This window comes from Nyctibius grandis, chromosome 1, assembly GCF_013368605.1.
Source record: "Nyctibius grandis isolate bNycGra1 chromosome 1, bNycGra1.pri, whole genome shotgun sequence".
Classification (NCBI taxonomy): domain Eukaryota; kingdom Metazoa; phylum Chordata; class Aves; order Nyctibiiformes; family Nyctibiidae; genus Nyctibius; species Nyctibius grandis.
Window position 1 is genome coordinate 24,245,133 of NC_090658.1, and position 23,581 is coordinate 24,268,713.

The 23,581-nt window shown below is 37.3% G+C and overlaps 1 protein-coding gene across 1 annotated transcript in view; it reads right to left on the reverse strand.

The window, feature by feature from the left end:
* CENPF (centromere protein F) overlaps positions 1-23,581 on the reverse strand; it is a 45,098-nt gene that overhangs the window by 13,441 nt on the left and 8,076 nt on the right. The window contains 7 exon segments of the mRNA XM_068413460.1: positions 1,378-4,829; positions 5,894-6,029; positions 9,812-9,934; positions 11,507-11,635; positions 16,891-17,016; positions 19,754-19,956; positions 21,557-21,824. Coding sequence (XP_068269561.1) covers positions 1,378-4,829; positions 5,894-6,029; positions 9,812-9,934; positions 11,507-11,635; positions 16,891-17,016; positions 19,754-19,956; positions 21,557-21,824 — 4,437 coding nt within the window.

The window sequence follows — 23,581 nt, forward strand, 5'->3', positions numbered from 1 at the left end:
TCAAGTGTCTATGTATCAGTGTGGATGCTCTATGTGAATTACAAGCAACACATACATGTGAAAGATTTTCTTCTCTGCAAGGAACAGTTGCTCTATGTTCCACAGTTGGCCAAGATGCAGAGCTTCAAGGTGCTCTTTGAGAGCAGCGTTAAAGTTTAATTTCTGAGTCTATGTTGACTGGGCACTGGAGGCCAGTTGCACAGAACTTAATGGTCAAAACTGGAATTCTCACAAGCAGAAAATGCACCTGTTAGATTTCTTTTTAAGGGGAATTAGACTAAGACACTGTACGCAAGAATTAAACTCATTTTCCTCCATTCCGAGTGAAGTTTTGATTCTTCCACTTGTACAAGTGTAGAGGGGTTTTTGGAGCAGAATGGTCATGTAATGAGCCAGAAGTATGAGAGTATGGAGTGAAGGCCTAGCTGCGTGAGAAGATTCATGTAGCTAGTGTCAACAAGCCGACCTTTGAGAGATGAGGAAAAACAGCAGCTGAGCAAACAAGAATTGAGGGAGTAGCCGGTGGGAGCCGAACACGGAGGAGAAGAAACAAGAACTGATGGAGCCAATTAAGGAAGGACCAGTGGCAGAGTAGTGACCAATCAACACATCAAAGAAGAGTATGTTTAGTAATATTAACGAATAGCAATGCACATGCTTACAGCCAGGGAAAGTACAAAATGTATAAAAGAGACAGCTTATGCTTAATAAATGTCTTCACTTTGATTCACATTGGATTTTGTGGAGGCGTGTTCCTTCTCCTCATACAAGGAGCAGCAAAATCTAGTTCACTGGTTGCATGCCATCTACAGCACTGAACAAAAAGAGAGACCTGACTCCCAAATTTCTTGTTCCCTTAGGTATTTTGAAGGAATTCAGGCTGAAATGAAAGTTAACCGTTCTGCTACCAGCTCGTTCTGTTCTGCTGTTAACAGTACTGAAAGGAATTAGAGGTGTGAAAGTAGTCCTAGTTTGCTTGTCCCGTGAAGCCATATGGGAAGTGTGTGCATCTTTAACCGACTGTGTAAAATCAGAGATCTAAGCTTGCAAGCACAGTGGAGATACATACAGTGCATGCACACCCACTAACACGGCATGATCCACACCGACACAGATCTGAAGGAAAACCAAGAAAGTAGTACAAAGTATTACACAACTCTAATAGACTAAACTTGTTGGTTTTGTCATCATTTGCTATTTCTTATGATGCCTGTGATGCATAAACCAGAACTCAAGGTATGGATTTTTTCTACTTTCTCTAAAGAACAGTACTGTTTCTGTGGGACATAATTTTAAACATATTTAATTTTAAAATCTAAATTTGGCTTACCATAAATCAAAGGGTTTACACTGATTTGCATGACAGCAATTACTTACATTTTCAATATCCGTGCACAGCAGTGAATGAGAACTTAAATCAAGGACTTGCAGTTGGAGTCTTGCTGCTTCCAGCTCCAAAGACAGATTCGCATTTTGTTTTCTTTCTGCTGCCAATTTGCACTCCATCTCCATAGTCACGCTATTCAGTTTCTGCTGCCATTCTTCCTTGTCAGATAGATTTTGCTGTTTGAGATGATCTACTTCTTTTCTTTCGGAAAGTATAACTTTTTTCAGCTCTTGTATTTCCTCATTTTTCATGTTCTCTTGAATGTGAAATTGGTCTTTGAGCACCTTGATGTCCTTCTCATATGTCTGACACAGCACCTGAAGTTCTTCAATTCTACTCTCAAGGTTAGATTTTCTAGGAGTAATACTCCTGGCCTCTCTAACAGAGTCCAATTTGTGATCACTATGACAATTTTCAACCAAAACTTTTGTTGCACCTTCTGGAATTATTTCTGCAGAACTATCCAGCTGATTCATTTCCTCTGTCCATTTGCACGTACCACTGTTACAAGAATTAACCACCTCACCTACTTCTATAAAACAGGGGCTTTCAAAAAGATCTGAGGAAGAAACCGTGGACTTAGTTTCATCTAATTTAGACAGTATGTCATTTTGACTAGAAGACAGTAGCACTCTCACAGAATCTATATGTGCATTGCTCAGACTTGTTGACAATGCAGAATTTTCTGCCTTCAGTATTTCAATACAAGACTGTAGCTCAGATATCTTTGAGCTCATACTGCAATGTTGTTCATATAATTTTATATGCTCATCTTGGAAAGACAAAAGCTTCTCTCTTACTTCAGCAAAGTGTATTTTAACTTCTTTGCTGGACAATTTTAAATCTTTGTAGTCAGAACTGGGTGCATTACTGCATTCTTTTGCAGTGAAGGACATTTCCTTATTATCAAAATACATTCTCAGATTGCTGTTATCACTTTGATCCATAAGTTCATCAGGAAAAATAGCTTTCTCAGTCTTTAAATTCTTATCTGCATTCATCACGTTCTCCTCCTCCTCTGCCACTTTATTGGTACCTGTGATGCCATTGATTTTTGAGTCTTTAAATCCCGAGGTTAATACAATGTTCTCACTCTGCAACCTGTCACACATCTTCTCGAGCTCAGTCAGATTGTTTAATGTTACTTGCAAAGAGGATGCCAGCAATACTGATGAATAACTTTCATCCATTTCTCTTTTGCCACAATTCTCGGAAACACTATCATAATTATACTCCAGTGAGTAGCCATCTTTGTCTAATACTGCAAGCGGAGAATCTGAAGTTTTCAATTCTTTAAAAGACAGTAGTTCTTGCTGCAGTCTCTCTTTCTCTCTCACACTTCTCTCAAGTTCTACTTCCATGCCTTTTAAAGCAGTCTCCAGTTGCATCACTTCTAACCTGTAGTTCTCTAGGGAGAGTTCTCTGTCCTCAAAATCCATTTGAAGAAGCTCAAGTTTAACTTGGTATTTATTCAGCTCAGCGTCCTTTTCTTCCATGGACTTCAACTGTTCTGAATAGAGTTTCTGTTCACAATTAACATCAGACATTAAAGGTTCACTTTTTGTTTCTAGTTCCTTCCCCAATTGCTCTTTGTCTTGCAATACAATACCGCATTTCTCTTGCATTGTATTTTGTGTTACCCTTACACTTAACATTTCCTGTCTTAAACAGTCAAGCTCTGTAGAAGACACACGTTGGATATTGGGAAATTCTGACTGCAGTTGCTTAAGTTCTTGAACCAAATCTTTTTTTATTTCTTCTGAGGCTATTAGTTTACATAAGATATTTTTATTCTCACTAAATACCTGTTTCTCTTGTTCTAATTTTGATTTCTTTTCCTCAGATTCAACTGCCTGCTCTCTCAGAATGCTCATCATGTTTACATTTTCTTCTGCCACCGATTTATACTTTGCTTGCAAAGCTTTAAGCTCTGTTTTGATTTCTTCAGTTCTTGATTCAATATGTTGTCTTTCCTCCTTGTCTTTTCTGGACATTTCAGCAATGATTTCTTCTCTTTCCTTTAAACTATCGGAAATATTTTTATTTGCTTCCAGTAAAGTTATTTGTTCTTGCTCTAAAGCTCTGCTTAAATCTCTAAGGGTTGCATTTTCTTCAGTAAGTTCCTCAATTTTTTTGCTATATGAGCAAATCATTGTTGACATGTCCTTCTTCTCTGAATCCCATGTTCCAGACATGAGCTTCAGCTGTCTTACCGAATCCTCAAGCAATTTATTATTGATCTTTAAATCCTGAAGCTCAGCTTGCTGGTTTTCTAATCTGTCATTCAGAGTTTGCAGCTGTGTGTCCTTTTCCTCAAGAACAGCTAAAGTTTTTTTAACTAATTTCTTACGTGCTGAAATATCTGCTTGCAAGTTACTGATGTGCTGTTTAGTTTCTGTCAGGAAGCTTTCATGCATCTGTTCTACATGAAATAAACTTTCTTCTGTTTCGCCTTTTATTTGCGGGAAGTCTTCATACTGCTGCTGCTGATTTGAATTCAGCTGGTTTTGAGCCACTAAGGAAATCTCAAGAGAAGAGATCTCATCTTGTAAAATGGCCAGATCCTTAGTTTTTCCTGCTTCTGGAAGAGCTCTTGCACATCCGTGATCCTCAGCAATGGAGTTATTTGCTGCAAGTTGTGCAATATCTGAAACAGTTGTATCCTGACCACTTTGTAAATTAACTTCTCCATCGTCTGTCACTTCTGAAGTATATTTTGCTTTTACAAGACAACAGATTTTTTCATATTCACCAAGCAGGTCATGATAACATTGCTCCCTTTGCAGTCCTTCACTTGCTGCTAATTGTAACTTTTCTTCTAGTTCACCAGCTTGGTTGGTAAGCTGCAATATTTTACAGGACATATTTTCTATCTCTTTACAGTACTTTTTATCAGAACATTCTGCTTGCCGCTGAAGTTCATCAAAAGCTTTTTTTTGTTCTTCCAATTCTGCACTTTTATGTTCCAGCAGGTCTTTAAGTTCTCTAATCTCTGTGCTTTTCATGTCAGTTTCAGTTTCCATCATTGTGAGTTTCTCACTATGTTCGTGATTTTTGATTTGCTGGCTTTGAAGGGAACTCTCCAAGTCATTAATATGAGTCAGCATACCTTCCTTTTCAGACTTAAGTTTATTTATAAGATGATCATTTTCATTTTTCCATTGAGAAAAAGCAGTAGCCTCTTTTTGCAATTCTTCGCATTCTCTCTGCTTGAATCCAAGAAGCCTCTGCAAAGTTTCTGATTCTTCCTCCATTTTACTTATTTTACAGTTTTGTTCTTTAATATGATTTTCCTTTTCTTTGAGCAGGTCTTGAGTAGAATCTTGTTGCTTTTCCATGTCAGCTAAAGCTATTTTCAGCTTCTCCAGCAAAAGAGAGTTCTCTTGCTTTTTAAATTTCTCTTCCAGTAACTTCAGCTCTGCTTCCTGAGAAGTATTCTTATCTGTAAAAGAAAACACCATTAAATCTTTGCCAGTCAATACTGGCAATTCTACCAATAATTTTCTAGATTAAATATTACTATTTACTTTTACTATTTTCAATTCTCATTCTAGTGCAAAGCATTACTCTCAAGTTTTCTCACTGGATAAAGGATTGTTTATATTACATTAGGCTATTGGACGCTGTGTACTCATAGACTTTGTTAACTTTCCACTCTGCAGTCTGATACAAGTCTGCACTCCAAGCCAGTCAGTCCATACTTCACAGGTGTAACTAACTACCTGTTGTTTCTGTGTCTCGTTTGCAGAACATTTAAGTCTACACAGTCATTTTCCAAATTGTCGTCATTGTTTCCCCGCCTTTATAGGAACAGACAAAGAATGGGGCAGCAGAGCGGGAGAAGGCATGTTCCACTACCTAGCTGGTAAAGGCTGCAAATTTTCTATACGATCAAAACTAAATCATCAGTTGAAAGGCAAGGAAAAGTTTGGTCATTAATTTTAAGGACAACAGAGTAAAATTCAAAAGCTTCATTTTGAAATCTTACATGAAGTTTGATTGATACACAGAAACAAGTGGGATGCACAGAAACAAGTGGAAATCCATACTCCTTTTTTTAGTCAGATCCAGCAGAACTACAAAGTATATTTCACCTAAATTCCTAAAAAACTGTGCTCTCAATTAGAAACAAACACTGCAAGAAAGAGTCAACTATTGGTGGTTATGCGACATTTTCCCACTTTTTTTTTTTTAAACTCTGTGAAACACATAAAAGAATTACAAAATAGAAGTTTTCTGGTTTAAATACATTCTATGAAATTCAGTTTGCTGATAAGTTTGGTACACTTCAATTAATTTCAAAAATGTGTATCGTCAGGACCTGCCTATATTCATAGACAAAAATTCATTTCCATTTAGGACAAACTCGGTGTTGGTTAAAAACACTAATTATATCCCACAGTGGAAACCTTCTTACTTAATTCACAATGAAATTTACAGGATTGCAGGAAATGTACATTATTATACATGCAACAGTTGTTCTGCAAATTTAAACACATAACTCACTTTTCATCTCTTCTGCAAAATTCTGGCTCTGCTTTAGAGACTGCTTGATTGTATTTAGTTCTTCTTCAAGTTGGCGGATCTCTTGCAATTTTTTTTCAAGTTGACTGTCAAGACAGTTTTTCTCCTGCTTCACTTCCTAAAACAAAACCAAATAAGACCATATATCATGTGAATTGCCAAGAAGATCAAAGAATTCAGTTCATTTAAATCAAACGAAAGATATTCCATTAGGTCCTATTAAGTCTTTGGGCAGCTATGCCTGGGTTCCTAAGCACTGCTTGGGAACATAAGCTGAACTGTTCTTAAGTAGCTGACAGCATCTGAGAGATGCTGCCAGTTGACGTAGTTAGTATGCTCCTTATTTGCATAGAGCAAACAGCTCCGCAATATCTGCCCCAAACAGATCGAGACAGGACAGGACATATCCTACAAAATCTGAGTTGATGAATGAGGCTAGTTTCCCAGAGCAACAAAGGAAACAAACCCCTGCAAAGGCATCAAAATTAACAAGAAATTTATAGATCAGATTTCACCTATTACCTCATGTAGAGACAAGTTCTCTTTCCACTGAACATCATCATCATGTCAACACTGGTCAAATTTTATTTAGAAGTGCTTACTCTTTCAGAGGGTTGTTTTGCCATTAAGAGTATTTTCTTCGAAATAAATTGATGTTTAAAAAAAACACAAACAAAAAACCCACAAAAACACACACACAAAAAACAACAGACAAAAAAAACCACCAAACCCACACACAAACAAAACTATGTAACTGCGCTGCATCTAGGGAGCCAAATAAAAGGTTTTTTTAAGGAAACTAATCAGTTTTCTCCAAACTCCTGTGCTGCTGGACAACAGATGGCATGGCACTGGCATGGCGCAGTTGGAAAGAGGACGTCAATTATTCATCCATTCACTACTAGCAGATGGGCAGCAATTCACAAAAGCCAAGCTCAAGAAATGGAAAGGTCTGGATAAAAAACATTAAAAGCTTGCTGGCATGGTAGGCTTGTTTTTGCAACAACATAAATAAATCACCCTCAGAACATGATTAAAATTGTCACTGTCACTAACAGTTACCTTCCCTTCTACTCATAGCCTTCCCTACCCACAATTTAGAAAAAAAAATCCAGTCACATGTAAGTTTCAAGGAAGTTTTCTAGTAATCTTAACAGTAATTTTTCGAAGAAGTACAAGTGTCCAAATTTTTTGCATTCAATGCACCATACGCAGATGCAACACAAGTACACAAAGTAAACAAGCCTGTTCATTAGAAAATCTAGGGTGATCTACAGAAAGAAAACCAAACAAGTTTAAGGAATTAAAATGGCTGAAAGGTCCAATTATTTTGATTTGGTGCAGACATTCCCAATAAGCAGCACTCAGCAAAACCCAGGAACCCATAATTTAATGGACTAAGTATCTGATAGTAACTAGCCATTTACACTTCTCAAAGCTATAAGCAAAAGAATTAATTTTGTTTCAATCCAGTTATTGATTCTACTTGCACGTTGTTTTACTGAAGTTAGCCATTCTGCCATTGTCCCTTGAAAAAGCAAAAACCAACCCAAAGCAAACTCCAGAACCTTATCCAGGTAGCACTATTATTCTGGAGAAACTCTTCACTGGGCAGGTTTACAAGCAGTTTAGGGACAGACTGACCAATTTTTTCAAGAACAGTTATGGGTTTGCTTGCACCATCAAAATGTAAACTATACGCTAAGATGCCAGAATGCTAAGCTATTGAGATATCACCATTGCAAAGCTTAGCAGTCCTTAGACAAAGCATATCCAGTATGTCTCACAAGCGTACCTGTTTTGCAACATTTTTGGAACACCAGTCTTATTATATAGTAAGGACTAAACACAGAAGTGGATTAACCTGTGAAAACAATTGTATTCTCCACTGGGTAGTTAGACCATTAGTGTAAGACCACAACAATCTCCCTTTAATAAAGGAAAAGAAATGCCAATCTCACTCCTGTTTTCTTTAGCTAGAAACAAAATCTATTGTCAACAAAGCCTCCAAGACTTCAAAACAATTCGATGTAATTTTTTGCATTATACTTATTTGTGAGAGTGAGGAAGACAAGCCATGCCCTAAGTTCCACTGACATATACTATGCTTTCTCATGTGCAGGTCTTAAGATAGAGAGAACTGTAGTGTTACTGATGTCTTCAGATATTACAATGTCCCCCAGATTAAGCGTCTTTATAAATTTATTGGTCACATTCTAATACACATCACTGTCACTAGCTGTTCAATTGTCTGAGCAAGACAAAGAAATACGAAGAAAAAATCTGACTATAGTTACAGCCTAGTAAGATGGATACAAGATTGGTAGATAAAATTAAGCACTCCCAAGAATTTGCAGCAAAAAAAAAGCTATTTCCACAAATTAGATGCTCTCTGACAATGGATCCCAAAAAACTGTATCAAATCCAACCTCACTGCATAATTTCAATGACAGAAAGGGTATGAGCCCACAATATATGATACAAACTAACTATATATTTTTTTTTTGGCTAAAAATACGAAAGGTTACATCAAGAATGTGCAGAAGCTTGATGAAGGCTTTCCTCCTCTGGGATACATCGGAAGAACAAAACTGATCTTGATTAGCCTTACTACTGGAAAGCACTGGTTACATTTTATTTACTAAATAGGTTTCAAGGACCACTATCTGGCACTGAGGCCTAGCGGCACAGAACAGCCCATGTCCGCACCACTAAAGTCTTCTATCTTCCAAAACAGGTGGCTCTAACCAAACCATTTGCTGGCAATGGTCCCAGGCTCATGTGAACTCCCAAACTGTGCCTGGGAATTGTATGAAAGAGTGCTAGTCAGCTGGGCCAAAGCCATGCAAAGTGCTGTTCTAACAATTAACAGTATAAATAGTCACATTACAATACCTGGGAATGTTCCCAGACATTGTAATCTACCAGCACGAATGTACCTAAAGTTTCACAATATACTGAAGCTATACCAACATTTGTACTGATCTTAACATAAACCACTGTTTTACTTTAAATTTGTTCATAGAATTTTGACAAGTAAATTTTTGACACAAATTATGCCAGATTATTTTTTATCTGCTCATGACAACAGGCAACAAGCAAAATAAGAAGTTTAAATAAAACAAACTGTGACATGGATGACACAGGTATTGAGCTATCTTTCTCTTCTAGCTCTGATTCTACAAATAGAGGATAAAATTTGCACTGACGGGTCTCCAGTGGCACAGCTGTAACAATTTCAAGTGTAGCTGCCCTAATTGCCATCAAAGCAAAACAATGTAACTGAGAAGACAAAGGAGACATTAAAGTGAAGAGATTTCTGCATGTGTGGATATAAGGTAGTGTGGCAGCATCCAAAGAGTTCTCTGAATTTATCTTCATTTTGGGCAAAGTTGTTACAGCAGTGTATATTTGTTGGACTGTGTTTCTTCTAAGAAAAATTATTTTTTTTTTAAAAAAAAGAGGATATAGTAAGTCTTTGCATAAAATCTCTGAGTTTGGCAGTGTGCATCAAAGCCGTAGTCAATGATTCTAGAACTAACTTTTAAAAATCAAACAAGCATTGATATATTTTTATTTCAGGACTAAAAGCAAGAATCTATTGAAACAAAAGCCTATTTTTGATAAAAGATAAGTTCAACATGAACTTGAACCATATCAGCAGCGTTACAGCAATGAACCCTAACCACGCAGCCAGTTCCACAAATTGCATTAAGCTACACGTTAGTGAAGACCCCATTTTGTGTTACAACCAAGATATGTTATTAAGATATTCCATAAAAGTGTTTAAAGATTGCTTATGGAAAATACGCTGTGTGAGTAAATGCTCAACAGTACTAGTGTTTACAGATTGCCAATTTATGCTATTAATTCTGTCAGCTACTCCTCTGCATTGGTTACCTCAAAGCTTCTTGTCAAATCAGTTTCCTTAGCCTGGGCTGCTAATAAAGCCTGCTCTGCTCTGCACAGCTTCTGGGTGAGATCACTGGTATCGTGTTCCAAGCGTTGTTTCACTGCCATTACCTGTAAGAATGTTGAAAATCGACATTGTATTCACAGGCATATATAACTTTTTTTTTTTAAACTCCCATTGTGGAACCCCAACATTCTATTACAAAATAAAAGACATTTATGGTATCCCACCATGAACCTAAGGTTGCTTTACTGTGGTTTAGAAAATATCTGCTTATTCCCTTTCCACTTCTTTGCCTCTGACCAGAAAGATGGTATGTCTCTAAAATACATATATTTCTAGACTGTCTGAAATTAGATTAATACATCCAACTTGCAGCTACATCACCACAATGGTATCTGTAGGATACAAACAAGACTGTGAATGTAATAGCCTTTTTGCTAAGCTATGAGAATCAGAACATTAGGATCATAACTGGACTTATTGCTCCATTGACACAGATTTTATAAAAACTGAACAGGTTTTAGCACTTTCAAAATAGTGCTGTAAAGGAAGGAAATGCCATTATTAAGCCAAAAAATAAAAAAGTCTATTCTGAGGTCATTAGGTAATAAATTAGCTTTCTTGGAGAAACAACTAAAAGGCACCTATTTTTCTCTCTATGAAATCCGTTTCCTCAGTAAGCATATACAAAAGAACGTGCATATAAAGAAACCTCCACTGAAAACATTTGACTGAGTGTATTCCCATGGCTATATTTCTAAAATAAAACAAGCCTGCAAGAAAGCTGTTGTCAGTTTTAGAAATGATGTTTCAGTTCAGCCTGCCTGCTAATGGGGCTTCTCAATATAACTTTCAAAAAGTTGTGGCGCTTTTTAGAAATTCTGTTAGCTCTGCTGTTTTATAGCTGCTCTCAAGAGTTTTTTAAGGCTTTTAAACATTCCTCTTTCCTGGTCACCCACTCTTCAGGCTTGTGCTGCTTTCTAACTTCCTTAAAATTGTGGTTTTGTAACAACTAATGTGTTCTAATAGCTAGTGGCTGCCAAAGCTGTGGAAGATCTCCTTCCTACTGATGTTCCTCCTTACAGAAGCCCTGACACTCATCTGATTTTGTGGAAAACCAGTTCAGGGAGTTAAACTGATAGCAAACACTTGTGCCTGTGTACACATATGCTAATTTTTTTTTTTCTTTGCTGTTTTAGCTCCTGTATCAGCTCTCTGCAGGGTCACATGAGGGGTAGCACTGCTAAAAAAGAAGTACCAGGAGTGCATGGCCAGGGTGTATGAAATAGGGCTGTTCCAAAGGGCAACTACCCATTGATCAGTTTAGCTCTATCATCAAACTGCACCTCTACACATTTTCTATATAAGGTGTCTCCTGCGGTCAGCCTTAGCTCCTCTCTCAAACAGATCTATTTTAGCTGGACTGTTCTGCATTCACATCTCCTTCCCTGTGGGAAGTGGACTAGTCCCAAACTTTTAAAAGCCCATAATTCGCATTCAAATACATAGTATTTCAGTGAGAAATGGTAAATACAAAACAGCTAATACAAACTGTACAAATATTAATACAAGTCCCCACATTAATTATTTTTTGCTTCACGTGTAATTAAATTAAGGCAGTACTGCTGAGACAACTAAATATGAGCTCTAGTAGAAGATTTGAATATAAAAAAGCCTACTTTGTCAAATTCTGCTTGCAGAGTGTTGAAGTCATTCTTGGCTTGCTCTAGCTCCTGATTCAGTTTGTTTCTTATCTGGTTGCACTGCTGATCCAGTGTTTGCAAGGAACGTTGCTGACAAGAGAGTTCCTAGAAAACAGCAAAGAAACACATAACTGCAACTAGTCTCTATTTTGGTTACTGGAGCAATAACAACTGATTTTCATTAGCAGATACTGCCTGCTCAGAGGCACTTGTCTTACACAGTGAGCAACAGTTTAAAAACAACTTTGATGCATGCTGCAAATGTCACACAGGCAAGAATGGCCCTAACCCGATTTATGTCACCTGCTTAAAAACTCCATTACAGCAACATTCCTATCACAGAAAGGGAAAAAATAACAAATCTAAAAGTAGTGAAAGTAATGGTATTAAAATTCTTCATCTGAAAGATAAGTTTCATATAAGAATTACATTACACTACAAGTAGACAAATTCATCTCTGCTATTATTTACTTACTGTACTATAGGGTTGATCTTTTTTCTAGGAAAATTAGAAAATAGTCTTAAAATAATACCTAGCATGGGACAGAGCAACAAGATAATCTTACAAGGCAGTCATGAAAACTGCACAAAATAGTGTTCCCAAATCAGACTTTCTGAAATCTGTAGAAGGACAATATAGATCACATGGATCTTATGACATGCCAAGTCAGCACCCATTAGGATAAACAGCTGTACTTGTCATTTCTCATGAAGCCTGTTTCCTATGCTTTTGGACCTTATAGTTGTGATTCTGCAGAGTTCAGAGGTTTCTTAAGATGTAACACAATAAGAGGTGTGAGGGTAATAAAAAGCTATGAAGGAAAAAGCTAGGATATTTATCAGCAATAATCACTATGCAAAAGTTACAATATGCTCTACTAACAAATTCTAAGACCCTTGTGAAGGGGAAAAGGCAATAAAGCTCTTGTGCTTCTCTTATCAGTTTTAGAGTATAGTCATAGTTACTTCATACAGGCAAGCTGCTTCACTAAAAGGCACAGTACCATACTGTCACCAGTCAAACAAAACAAAACAAAAGAAACACAAAAGAAAGAAAACAAAAAAATAAACAAAACAAAAGAAAGAAAAATCAAACAAACAAAAGAAAGGAAATGTTCACAGTGGAGGAACTAGAGCCAACATTTTCTGCAACGTGGCTCTGGCTTCCAGGTGCACGAACACCCTGCACGCAAGTCAGTCATATCTGTGAAATGATGCCAGCACCCCTTACATTCTGCTTGAGAACAAAAACAGCACGAAGAGGCCCAAGCACTTCCTACGCCAGTATGACACCCAGTAAACGAACAGCTCTTGTTTATCAGTGGAAGTAAGGATGAGTGTGGAACTGTCATAAAGAGAAAACCCAGAAAGATCAATGTTAATGTATGTGTGTGTGGTTATATATACATATATAGATAGATAGATAGATAAAATTTAGCATTTTTCTAAACAGAACCCAGTACACATAAGTCTGCAACTGCATCCCCACACAAGAAGGTGACAGAAGCACTATAAAATTTAGAAAGGAAAGACGTGACACCAGTTGGGTGTCACAGTAGCTGACACTAGTAACTAATGCCAAGTACATATTAGCTTCAAAGAGCTCTTCTGCAAACCTCTGGTCAGGAGCACTTCCTGAGCTTATGCAAGGAGGCCCTTTGGACCCTAGTGCACGTCTTATTAATGAAATGATGAATTCAATGTCTTTATGACCCAAAGCATTCCAACAATTATTTGTAAAGCTGATGGGCTGAAAAGACTCTGCTTGTTACAGTATAAGACAGAAAGCACAGAAAACCTTTCTTTAGATGTGTGTCTGTTTAGCCAGCACCCAGGGCTAAACAATAACCAGTTGTTCAATCACCCAAGACCCTTCTCTGGCTGAGAAAGGGAATTGGGAAAAGGAGGGAGACTCATGGGATGAAATTTAAACAGATTTAATAAAATAAGAAAACCAATATCGATACTAATACAAAAGTCACAAAGTTATACTCAGCCCATAGAGTGATGGCAAGTCCCTCCAGGGATAGCAACCATTGAGGAGAAAGAACAAGAGGAGAGCACAGCAGAGCAAAGAACCCCACCCATCCCCAGCAGCTTTCCCATTTATAGAGAACCTGACATTAATGTTACAGAATACGCCTGTGGGCCAGCCTGGGTCAGCTACCCTGGCTTTCACTGCTAATGGCCCTGATCACCATACATCAGCTGGCCACAAACTGAAACAAAATGCAACAGAAAATTGATTCTGAAAAAACAGGACAAGACAAACGCTCAAAACAAACAAAAGAAGTGCTTCCTCTAGTTTTAGATGTCAAAAAAATTAGTTATGCACATCTAAGCTAAAAGTGGAGGCTCACTGAATCACAGAATCAATCAGGTTGGAAGAGATCTCTGGGATCATCGAGTCCAACCATTGCCGTAGTCCAACCACCACCATGTCAACTAGACCATGGCAGTTAGAGCCATGTCCAGTCTTTTCTTAAACACATCCAGAGATGGTGACTCCACCACCTCCCTGGGCAGCCCGTTCCAATGTCTAATAACCCTTTCTGAGAAGAAATTCTTCCTAATGTCCAACCTGAACCTCCCCTGGCAAAGCTTGAAGCTATGTCCTCTTGTCCTATCGCTAGTTACCTGGGAAAAGAGGCTGACTCCCACTCCACTACAACCTCCCTTCAGGTAGTTGTAGACTGCCATAAGGTCACCTCTGAGCCTCCTCTTCTCCAGGCTAAACAACCCAATCTCCCTCAGCCGTTCCTCATAGGTCAGACCCTCCAGACCCTTCACCAGCTTGGTCGCCCTCCTCTGGACTCACTCCAACACCTCAACATCTTTCTTGAAGTGCGGGGCCCAGAACTGGACACAGTATTCAAGGTGCGGCCTCACCAGTGCCGAGTACAGAGGGACGATCACTTCCTTTGCCAGCAGGCAAACACCCAGCTCCAGAGTGAAGACCCACATCTAAGGTGTCTGGAATAACCTGCCTTCTGAAGGTGCCTCTGTCTCTGCAGAGTAAAGTAGAGGCCTAAGAAACAAGCTTAGACTGACACCTAGATTTCAGATGTCTGACGTAAGGTGATACGAATCTCACCTTTTCAATTTGAAGCTTGGATGGAAACATTTAAATAAAATATGAGCAAGAACATTGGAAACTATGCCCCGATGCAAGTGCAATTCTGAAACTAGCCTGCATTACCGTCTCAGAACAAGGCCTGGAGATCCTCAGGCCTTTCTGAAGGTTCATGAAATGCATTCCTGGATCTCACCTGCCTTCTAGAAACAGAAATGTAATAAGGAACACATCAGCAAGGCTTTACAGGATGGAATTCAGTAGGACCAGCACCAGTATCTGGGTTTCACAGAAGGGAAAAATCCCACCCTGAGGAAAACGCACAGATCAGAATTTCCACAATATTACACTGTCCTGGTTTCATGGGATAAAATTTATAGAAATAAGTTTCTGTTAGATTTTGTTTCAGTTTGTGGCCAGCCATGGTGATCAAGGGCAGCTGACCCAGGCTGGCCCACAGGTGTATTCTGTATCATTGACATCAAGTTCACTACAAAAGGCAAAGCTTGCAGGGGATGAGTGGGGCTCTTTTTGCTCTCCTCTCTTCTAGCCTCCCTGTTTCTGATTCCCAGCGATTGGTGTTCTTGGAACAACCTGCTGCAACTCTATAGTTAAGTGTAATTTTGTGTTTTGTGTTGTCATTGATATTGGTTTCTTTATTTTATTAAATCTGTTCAACTTTAACCTATGAGTCTCCCCCCTTTTCCCAATTCCCTTCCTCACTTGGGGAAGGGACATTGGGTGAGAGGAAAAACTGTTATTGTTTAGCCCTGGGTGCGGGCTAAATGAAGACATACAAAAATTTGGATACCAGAATGTATAAAACAGAGCCTTTAAACTGAACTTGACAGCCAAATATTGCAAAGAAATGAACATTAAATAAACTTCGTAAAAACAGAGCTTACAGATCACAAACATGACAGAAAAGAAGAGAGTTCTTCACAATTAATGGCCTTGCTGAACAACCTAGAATGACAGTATATGGATTTACATATTAGTCTTATGAAGGCGTTTTTGTTTCTAACTAAAAATAAATTTTGCTTCACAGGAGCAGTTCCTGTGCATGGCACCTAAACTGCCTGATATCCAAGCTACCAGCTATTGAGACAAGCTGTAGCAACAAACAACCCACGTGGAGGATGATGTGCTGCTTCTCTGAAAGAATCTCAGAAATACCATATTCTTAAATGATGCCACTGAATAGAGGGCCAAGGGCATGCATCAGGTATAGCAGAGCCAGTATGGGTTTGTAAGGAGGAACTATGACAGAAGGTTCAAGGGCCTTCAACCTATCTTTTGATTAATACAATGACTGCTATATTTGAATCTTTCAGCAGTGTTTTTTTCATGGTACAGCTATTCAAATACAAAGAACAGTTCTTCTTATTTACCACTTCTAGACAAGGTTCAGTGTCTCTGAGATCCTGGGTTAGCACCTAGACTAACAGACTTTGTGATTCACTCAAGAGCATCGGTAGCAGCAGTGTTCATTGGCCACTTCAGCAGAATTCTGCTGCCAATCATTTTATCTTTCTGGATATATCTTGGAAAAAAGGTTTCAGTTTAAACATTTGACACAACAGCAGTCTTCTTCAGGGCAATGCCCTTACCCAAGCCACAAAGCAAACTTAAATGCCCATCTGAAATGGCACTATCACTTCCAAATCTGTGTCTTGGATTTCCTAACACTGAGTATGTTATTAAGCTTAAAAAGAAAAATACTAAGAGTTTAGACCTAAGCTGAATCAGTGTTAATGCTAAACATAACTTCACTCAGAAAAGTTCCTGGGATACTGCTGCTCTTTGTCTCTCTGCAAGAGCTGGCACGAAGGAAACAAATGACACTTACGGTAATCCCTTATTTGACCATCTTCTGAGCATGAACTAAAATTAGAATAATAGAGATATAAACCTAAAGAAATTATTTTCTGGTGTGCAAGATGCATGAAAAATTATCTTAGATTCCAAGAAATGAGTCAGTTACTAAGTTTGAACTCAGATACACATAATTCTGTGAACAATGAAGACTGGTTTCTCATTGATTTGTGTCTCAACTGGGTCTCTCGCACATATTCTCTATTATCTAGTGAATACGATCATAATTCTGCATCTCTCCAACAGCCTGTCCCCTCTATTGGGATGTTTGTTTTCAGTTTTTTGCTTACCTTTGCAACTTTTACCTCTCTATCAAATGTGATCGCAATTAACTGAAAAGCAGATACCCAAAATAAGCCATGTGATTTCATCTCCTCAAGAAGTCAAAATTAATAAGTTCTTGTTGCCTTACCTGTTGATATTCCTTTTCCTTTGCCTTTATTTTCTGTTCTAAAGACTGACGAGTACTCTCAGCATTTTGTCTTTGGCAATTCAGTTCTTCTGACAATCTTTTCACCTTTTGCTCCATCATTTGTACCTATAACAATTTAGTTATCAATCACAAGTGTTAAATATGCAAGCGACATTTTATTTAGATTTATATGCATTCATATAAAAAGACTGATTCCACCTACTAGAATTGTTCTAGCATTCATATAACCTGCAGCGTAACTTTAGCTGGTACGATATAAATTCTTAGCAATTCAAAGTACTAAACTCATATTTGCTTATGTTAGTGATAATACATATATATATAGAGAGAGAGAATATATATACTTATACATGTAGTTAGGTGTGTATATATATATACACATATATATGTATACACATATACACACAATCTTCAGAAAATCAGTGTCTTTGACAGTCTACAGAAATGTACAGTATCTGACACTAAAAATAGATTGTGTTTTCAGTACCTCAGGTTGCTATGAACTAAGAATGACCACTAACTGCTAAACAACTACATGTTTAGACTGAAAATAACTGGGTATTCCACTGAACTTCAGAGTGATTCAGCACATTGATTTGACAGGGAAAAAAAGAAGCAACTATCTTAGTCTACTTTAACAAGAACAGAAAAGTGTTTTTCACAATTTAAACTGATTAAAAAAAAAATCAGTAGCCTATGTTCTAGGTTAACCTCCCTGTTAAGAGTGCCAGCTTGTTATCTAATTCGGCTTATTATGTTAATATTACATTACCTAAGAGAGTGAAGCTATCTCCACCTAACTCCCTGAACAGAAAACCACAGTTTTATTCCAAAAACAATCTGTTAATGCAGAATATGTACAAATTTTTTTTCACAGGGGGTAAGAAAAATGGCAAAGGGTGAATAAGACTGTTTTCTTTTCCAGCAACAAGGGCTATTTAATGAGTTAGTTAAACAATAGTCTTTCTATGTCATAAGAAAATAAGAAGCAGGTAGTATTATTGGGATATCTGGTTATTAGGCAGAGACTTCAGGGATCGTGAGCTCCTGTAAGATCACATGGAAACTTGCCTGCAGAAGGGCTGCGATCTCACAAGATGTGAAAATACTTAATAACACAGAGGAGGTGCTGTGGTCAAGGTCTGTGAATCGTAGCAGTGGCAGAGAAGTATACAAAATCAAATTCAGGCTACGAGGCAGGAAACTAAAATCCAGAACCTCAATGCAGTTCTACATCCAAAGCCTGGGGGGCAGGCAAAGATCCCATTTCAGTGTGAGAAAGAAGAAACAGAACAGAGAGGAGCAACCTTCAGATGGCACGACTGAAGGAACCTTCTGGGATAAGATGCTGCGCTGTACCGTAAGGATGGGCTGCACCTCAATTCAAATGGGGCCAGTCAGTCCTACTCCTCCTCGTCCTTCCCCAGGGATGTTCCTAGCTATAGAACCTTGCCCCTTCCCTTGTGCTGGATTTAACGCCCCTTTGATTCCCTAGTAAAACAATTCAGCTCTCTTAAACCCATAGAACATTAACAAGGCAAAATTAAATCAGTAATATCCTAATAATTTAGAAAGTTGAATCAGGTCATTTGGGGAATCAAATAAATGAAAAGACAGACTTTTTCAGAGGAATTGAACTGTTAGGTTGGGTCAGCTGTCTTCCCACAACCTCACTGTGATAACAATACCTTTATGTAGTCAATGGACTGTGTCAAGAATATGATTTGACCTTACTCCCAGCCAAAATTTCCCCTAAACCAGTTCCTCACGGAGCTAGCAATAGCCGAATGTTGCTGTCTCTCTCAAAAGGCAGACAGATTAACCCTCAACATGCAAAGGTTTATTTTTTAAGGACCTATACAGGAGTTGTGGGAAACAGCAGTTTTCCAATATACTTCGGTAGCACGTAGAAACTTGCTGACAAAGATGGATAACTATTATTATACCCTGGGAAGATACACACAGAAATGTCTTTTTTCCTATCCTGTAGATGAATCAAAGCAGTAGAAAAAAAGTAAAAAGATAGATGGGAATATGACAATTCAAGGAACTATGACATCTGTGCACTACTTTCAAATTTGTCAAATGCTGTGAAAAAGGACTTTGCAAATGTAATACAACTTGATTAATCAGGAAAAAGAGAAAACACTTCTTGTTATCTTCTGCAGTTTGAATTAAATGATTTTAAAAACTGGCATTCTCTTCTTCTTCGCGTGATTATGAGCAAAAATCTGAATCATTTGACGTTTTTAATTGTATGTATTTAAATACTCTGTGAATTCTTGACTAAGAAAACTGTACTGTCCTAGTGGTTTTATACTATGAATCCAAACTCCTTAGGTCGTGAAATCCCATTTAGAAACTACATACATTCTCCATCTTGCATGGCATTTTTACCTAGATTTTATTTTACGCAAGTAATTTACAATCCAAAGACCATGCCATCCTGTAGTATAAGCAACAGATACTGATTTTCAGCCAAAGGTGCATGGCAGAGAGTATTTTAAGGTCAGAACTTGCCACCAGATGTCATTGTTGCTCTACGTAACTTAATCAGAAAATACTTTTCAGAATTCCAGTCAATCTTGCCTGAGGATGAAAAATATTTCTTCCAGTGGTATAAGAACCTTCCAGAAAATGGTCGACTGCTTAAGAGTATTTACATTTTTACTGGTAATACATATCAAACTAATATATACTCCTCAAAACTTGATCTTCAGCAAGTGCTCAATAAGCTTATCTGAGAATTGTGGTTCTTACTCAAACAGCTGAAAACTGACCCGCATTAATACTGGGAATGAATTGTAAGGACAGTCAGAAGATATGTGATACAACATTTTACCTGTGTGGTAGCTTGATCAAGTTGTGTTGTCATTTGTGTCAGTTTATCTCTGGTTTTGTTCAGAACTTTATCCTTTTCTGTTAATTCCAGCTTTATTCTGTCCAGTTGCAGTTCAGTCTCTTGATGTTTATTCATATGGGATTTCTTCACTTTTTCTTGAGCTTGCAGTTGTTGTTCTAGGTCTTTAACAGTGGAATTTAACTCTGAATTTTAAAAACAGTAAAGATTAAGGATACTTTCTGCTTTGAAAGGTACGTCTTCCAGGTACTCAAATTTCCAAGTGTGTATACATTCCAAAACATTTAGTATGTTTAATACAACCCAAGTTCCTGACACAGGCAGACACCCCATAAAATGTTCAGCAAGCTAAACCCAAAGCTTTCAACTCTCTTCTACTACTACATCAATGACTAAAACTATCAAGATCAAAAGATAGTTGACTCTAAATCAATCATTTCCACTTCATAACATATGAGAACACAGCAAAATGCGAGGTCAGGCACAAATGCTGCAAAGGCAAAGAATTTATTCCTCTGCTCATTTGTTTTTTGTTTGTTTGTTTTTGTTGCTGTTCTTAAACACACAGAAAAATGTCATTTGACATATCTATTTTAAACACACAGAAAAATGTCATTTGACATATCTATTTTAATTTTTTTTTTCTTTTTAAAAGGAAACATATCCACTACAAACATTTGTTTGGGGCAGCTGTGAGGCTCTTCTTCAAAGAGGCTTTTCAGCTATTGGGCATCTGTAAATACAGTATTTTATATTTTAATCTTTTTCCTGTCCCAAAGCAGCACACATATAAAGTGAAACCAAGTGATCTTGTCACAATATACATCAGTAAGAGTTTACCTCCCAAAATCACAACGTAATTTTACAGTAGAAAACGTTAGTCAGCTACAGGGAGTGTTATCCAGAATTACTATTATCTGGTAATTCTTTTTATTTAAAAAAAAACTGTCTTCCTGATGCTGAATTTATATGGCTTCCAAGTTGAAAATGCTGCCTAGATTGAAGTTTTATCTGTAGGTATTTGAATAAACAGTTTTGAAAATACAGGAACTTGTAAAACAGTCCTACAAGAAACAGTTAGTGGAAAGGCTGGTCCAAATGTAGGCTCAAGTAAATGTTCATCAAGTCCACAACAAACCATTGCTCTCTTCCGACTATCAGATATCAGGAATGAGTATTTCTTTATGTCAATATGCGCAATAAAGATCATATTTTGCTTTTTCTTTGTACTTTTGGCATCATGCTTCATTCTCTGCTTCCAGTAACATCCATTATGGACCAGATCAGTTATGCATTAAGCATGTTCAATCAATGAATTTTTAACATAGGTATTGCTCAGTCATAAATCTCAAGAGTCATACAAAATTAAGGAAGCAATATAATTGAATTTAACAGTGAGATGTAATAAAATCCTGAAGAGTTTTTTAACTTGGTTTTAAGAGAATTGTTCCATGAGCAATAGAATTATTGGAGAAGGCCATTTTCCTTTTATGTAATGTCCCCTACCCGTCCCAAAAATACAAACTCCTCCCTTCTAACTCTCACACCCCTTATATAAAAGATACCACAGCTTGTGGATAATCTCTATGTCCTGATTTATCATTGAAAATACATACACCAGCAGCCAAGTGGGCTAGCTGCCAAAGGCAACAACAGGTATCTTTCTCTTTTCCTCGCTAAAGCACTAATTTCAATACCTCTCTTCTATCCACACATCTATCCTATATGGTTTCATGAAACCATATAGGAGACTGACTCTGGGTTTTAAAGAAATATATCATATACCTTGGTTCTGCGCTCTTAGCTGCATCATGAGTGAAGAATTACAATTCTCAGCAAAGCTGTTGTTGAACTGTGTCTTCTCTGATATTATACTAGAATTTGTTTCTTTTTCCCATGGAAAAGGAGATGTTGTAGAACTTCCCCTTGCAGGTGTTTCTTGTTTTCTAGATGGTGTCTTTTCTTGTTGCCATGAAAACACAGAAGAGGAAGCCTGATGGCGAGCAATCTCCCTGTGACTCAAAGAGCTCTGAGGTTGAGGTTGATTTATTTTCTGTGTCCAAGGAAAAAAAGCATCTATCTTTACACAGCTCCATATCCAACATATAATGAAATAATTAATTTATTAGTAAGTAGATAATAGGTTGTGGTCATTTCACATTTTTATAACACCACATCATCCACCAGTGAAAACTACTGATTCATTTAATTATTTTTTATACTACATAGATTAAATAACTTTAACCTAAATATCCAGGAATAGCTGTTTCTTATAAACATAAACCAGGATCTCCAAAAAAGTAGTTCGAACTGTGTATCTTTATAAGTAACACCCAGATTTTTGTCTTTCTCGAGAAAGATCCTATCATTTACCTCCTACATTTTTCAAAATCGAAGCCTACATTTTTACAGGCAAGTGCTGACACAGGTAAGATGCCAGAAATACAGAAGTCAAGACTAACAATACCTGATACCTGATCCACATTTAGTTCTTCTGGAAAAACACAGGTAAATTCAGACCAGATTTATTTATTTAAACTTATACACGCAGAATACCTCAAAATTGCAATAATAAAATATGCCAGGTACCAGCTTTCAGCCTCTTCCTACAGAAAAATTAAACAGAGCCAAAATGCTAGGTGTTTTTTTCTCCTTCTTAAGTGGGGGAAAAAAAAAAAACCAACCAAACCTTCAAACACTAATACCCCATTGTATTTTTTAACTGGATTTTCAAATGCCTCTCATTTTAATTTTTATTTTTTTAACTAAAGCCCTAAACCACTTAATATGCAGTCTGACTTCTCAGTCCAACCAGAGAATATGTTGTTATGCAGGAATAGCTATACTAAGACTAGAAATCTATATAGTCCAGAATACTGTCACCAATCCTGTAAAGTAACTTGTTTATAGATAAAAGAGCAGAAAAACCTAACCATGCATATAGTAATCTTTCCCCTTATATGACATTTAAATTTGCAGAGTTTGAGACAAAAGTTTGAATCCAGGAAATTAAGGGGAATTAATAATTTTTACTGAAATACTTTACATGTACTTTCTCTTTTGGATCTGTTTGCATTTTGGCCTTTTTACAATACTCTGTGACAAAGAGTTCTGCCATTTAACACAGTACAATGTAATGAAATAGTTTTTGTTCTGAGTCTGCAGAGCTGGTACTGTAATTATGCCTTATGAAAAACAGGAAAACGATCATTCCCTGTTTCCTCTCTTGATCTTCACTCACTTTTGTACCACCCAGTTCTACCATATCTGTTTGGAGATTAGATGAATAGAATTTGCAAGGATTACTCAAGATGTGAGAGCCATTTGGCTATACATGAGCAAAGAATATTTTCTCATTAGTTCTTCATTCTTTTCCTAAAAAATTCTTTTTCATCATTGCTGAACACAATATTGAAGCTTTCAGAGAACTAGTCACAATAATTACTGAATTGCTTCCTGGAATCATTTCATTAAATTTGGAGCCTGAATGTACCGGGTATGCATTCTTTAGATTATGTTTTCCAGATGCATTACTTCACTTTTTTTTTTTTTTTTTACACTGAATTTTACTTATCTTAATTATTGCAACTATTTAGTATTACAAAACACTGTGCAGTCTTCAGCCATATTATTCAACTCTTTTTCAGATCATTGATGAATATACTGAATAGCACAGTTCTCTTTCTTTACCAATCCTTTCAGGCACCACTGTTGATCATTCCCCAGCTGTAAAAACTGACCATTTAATTCCTAGCCCTCAATCTTTACCTTTAAATTCACAAGAAGGACTCCCCTTTATCTAAATTGTTT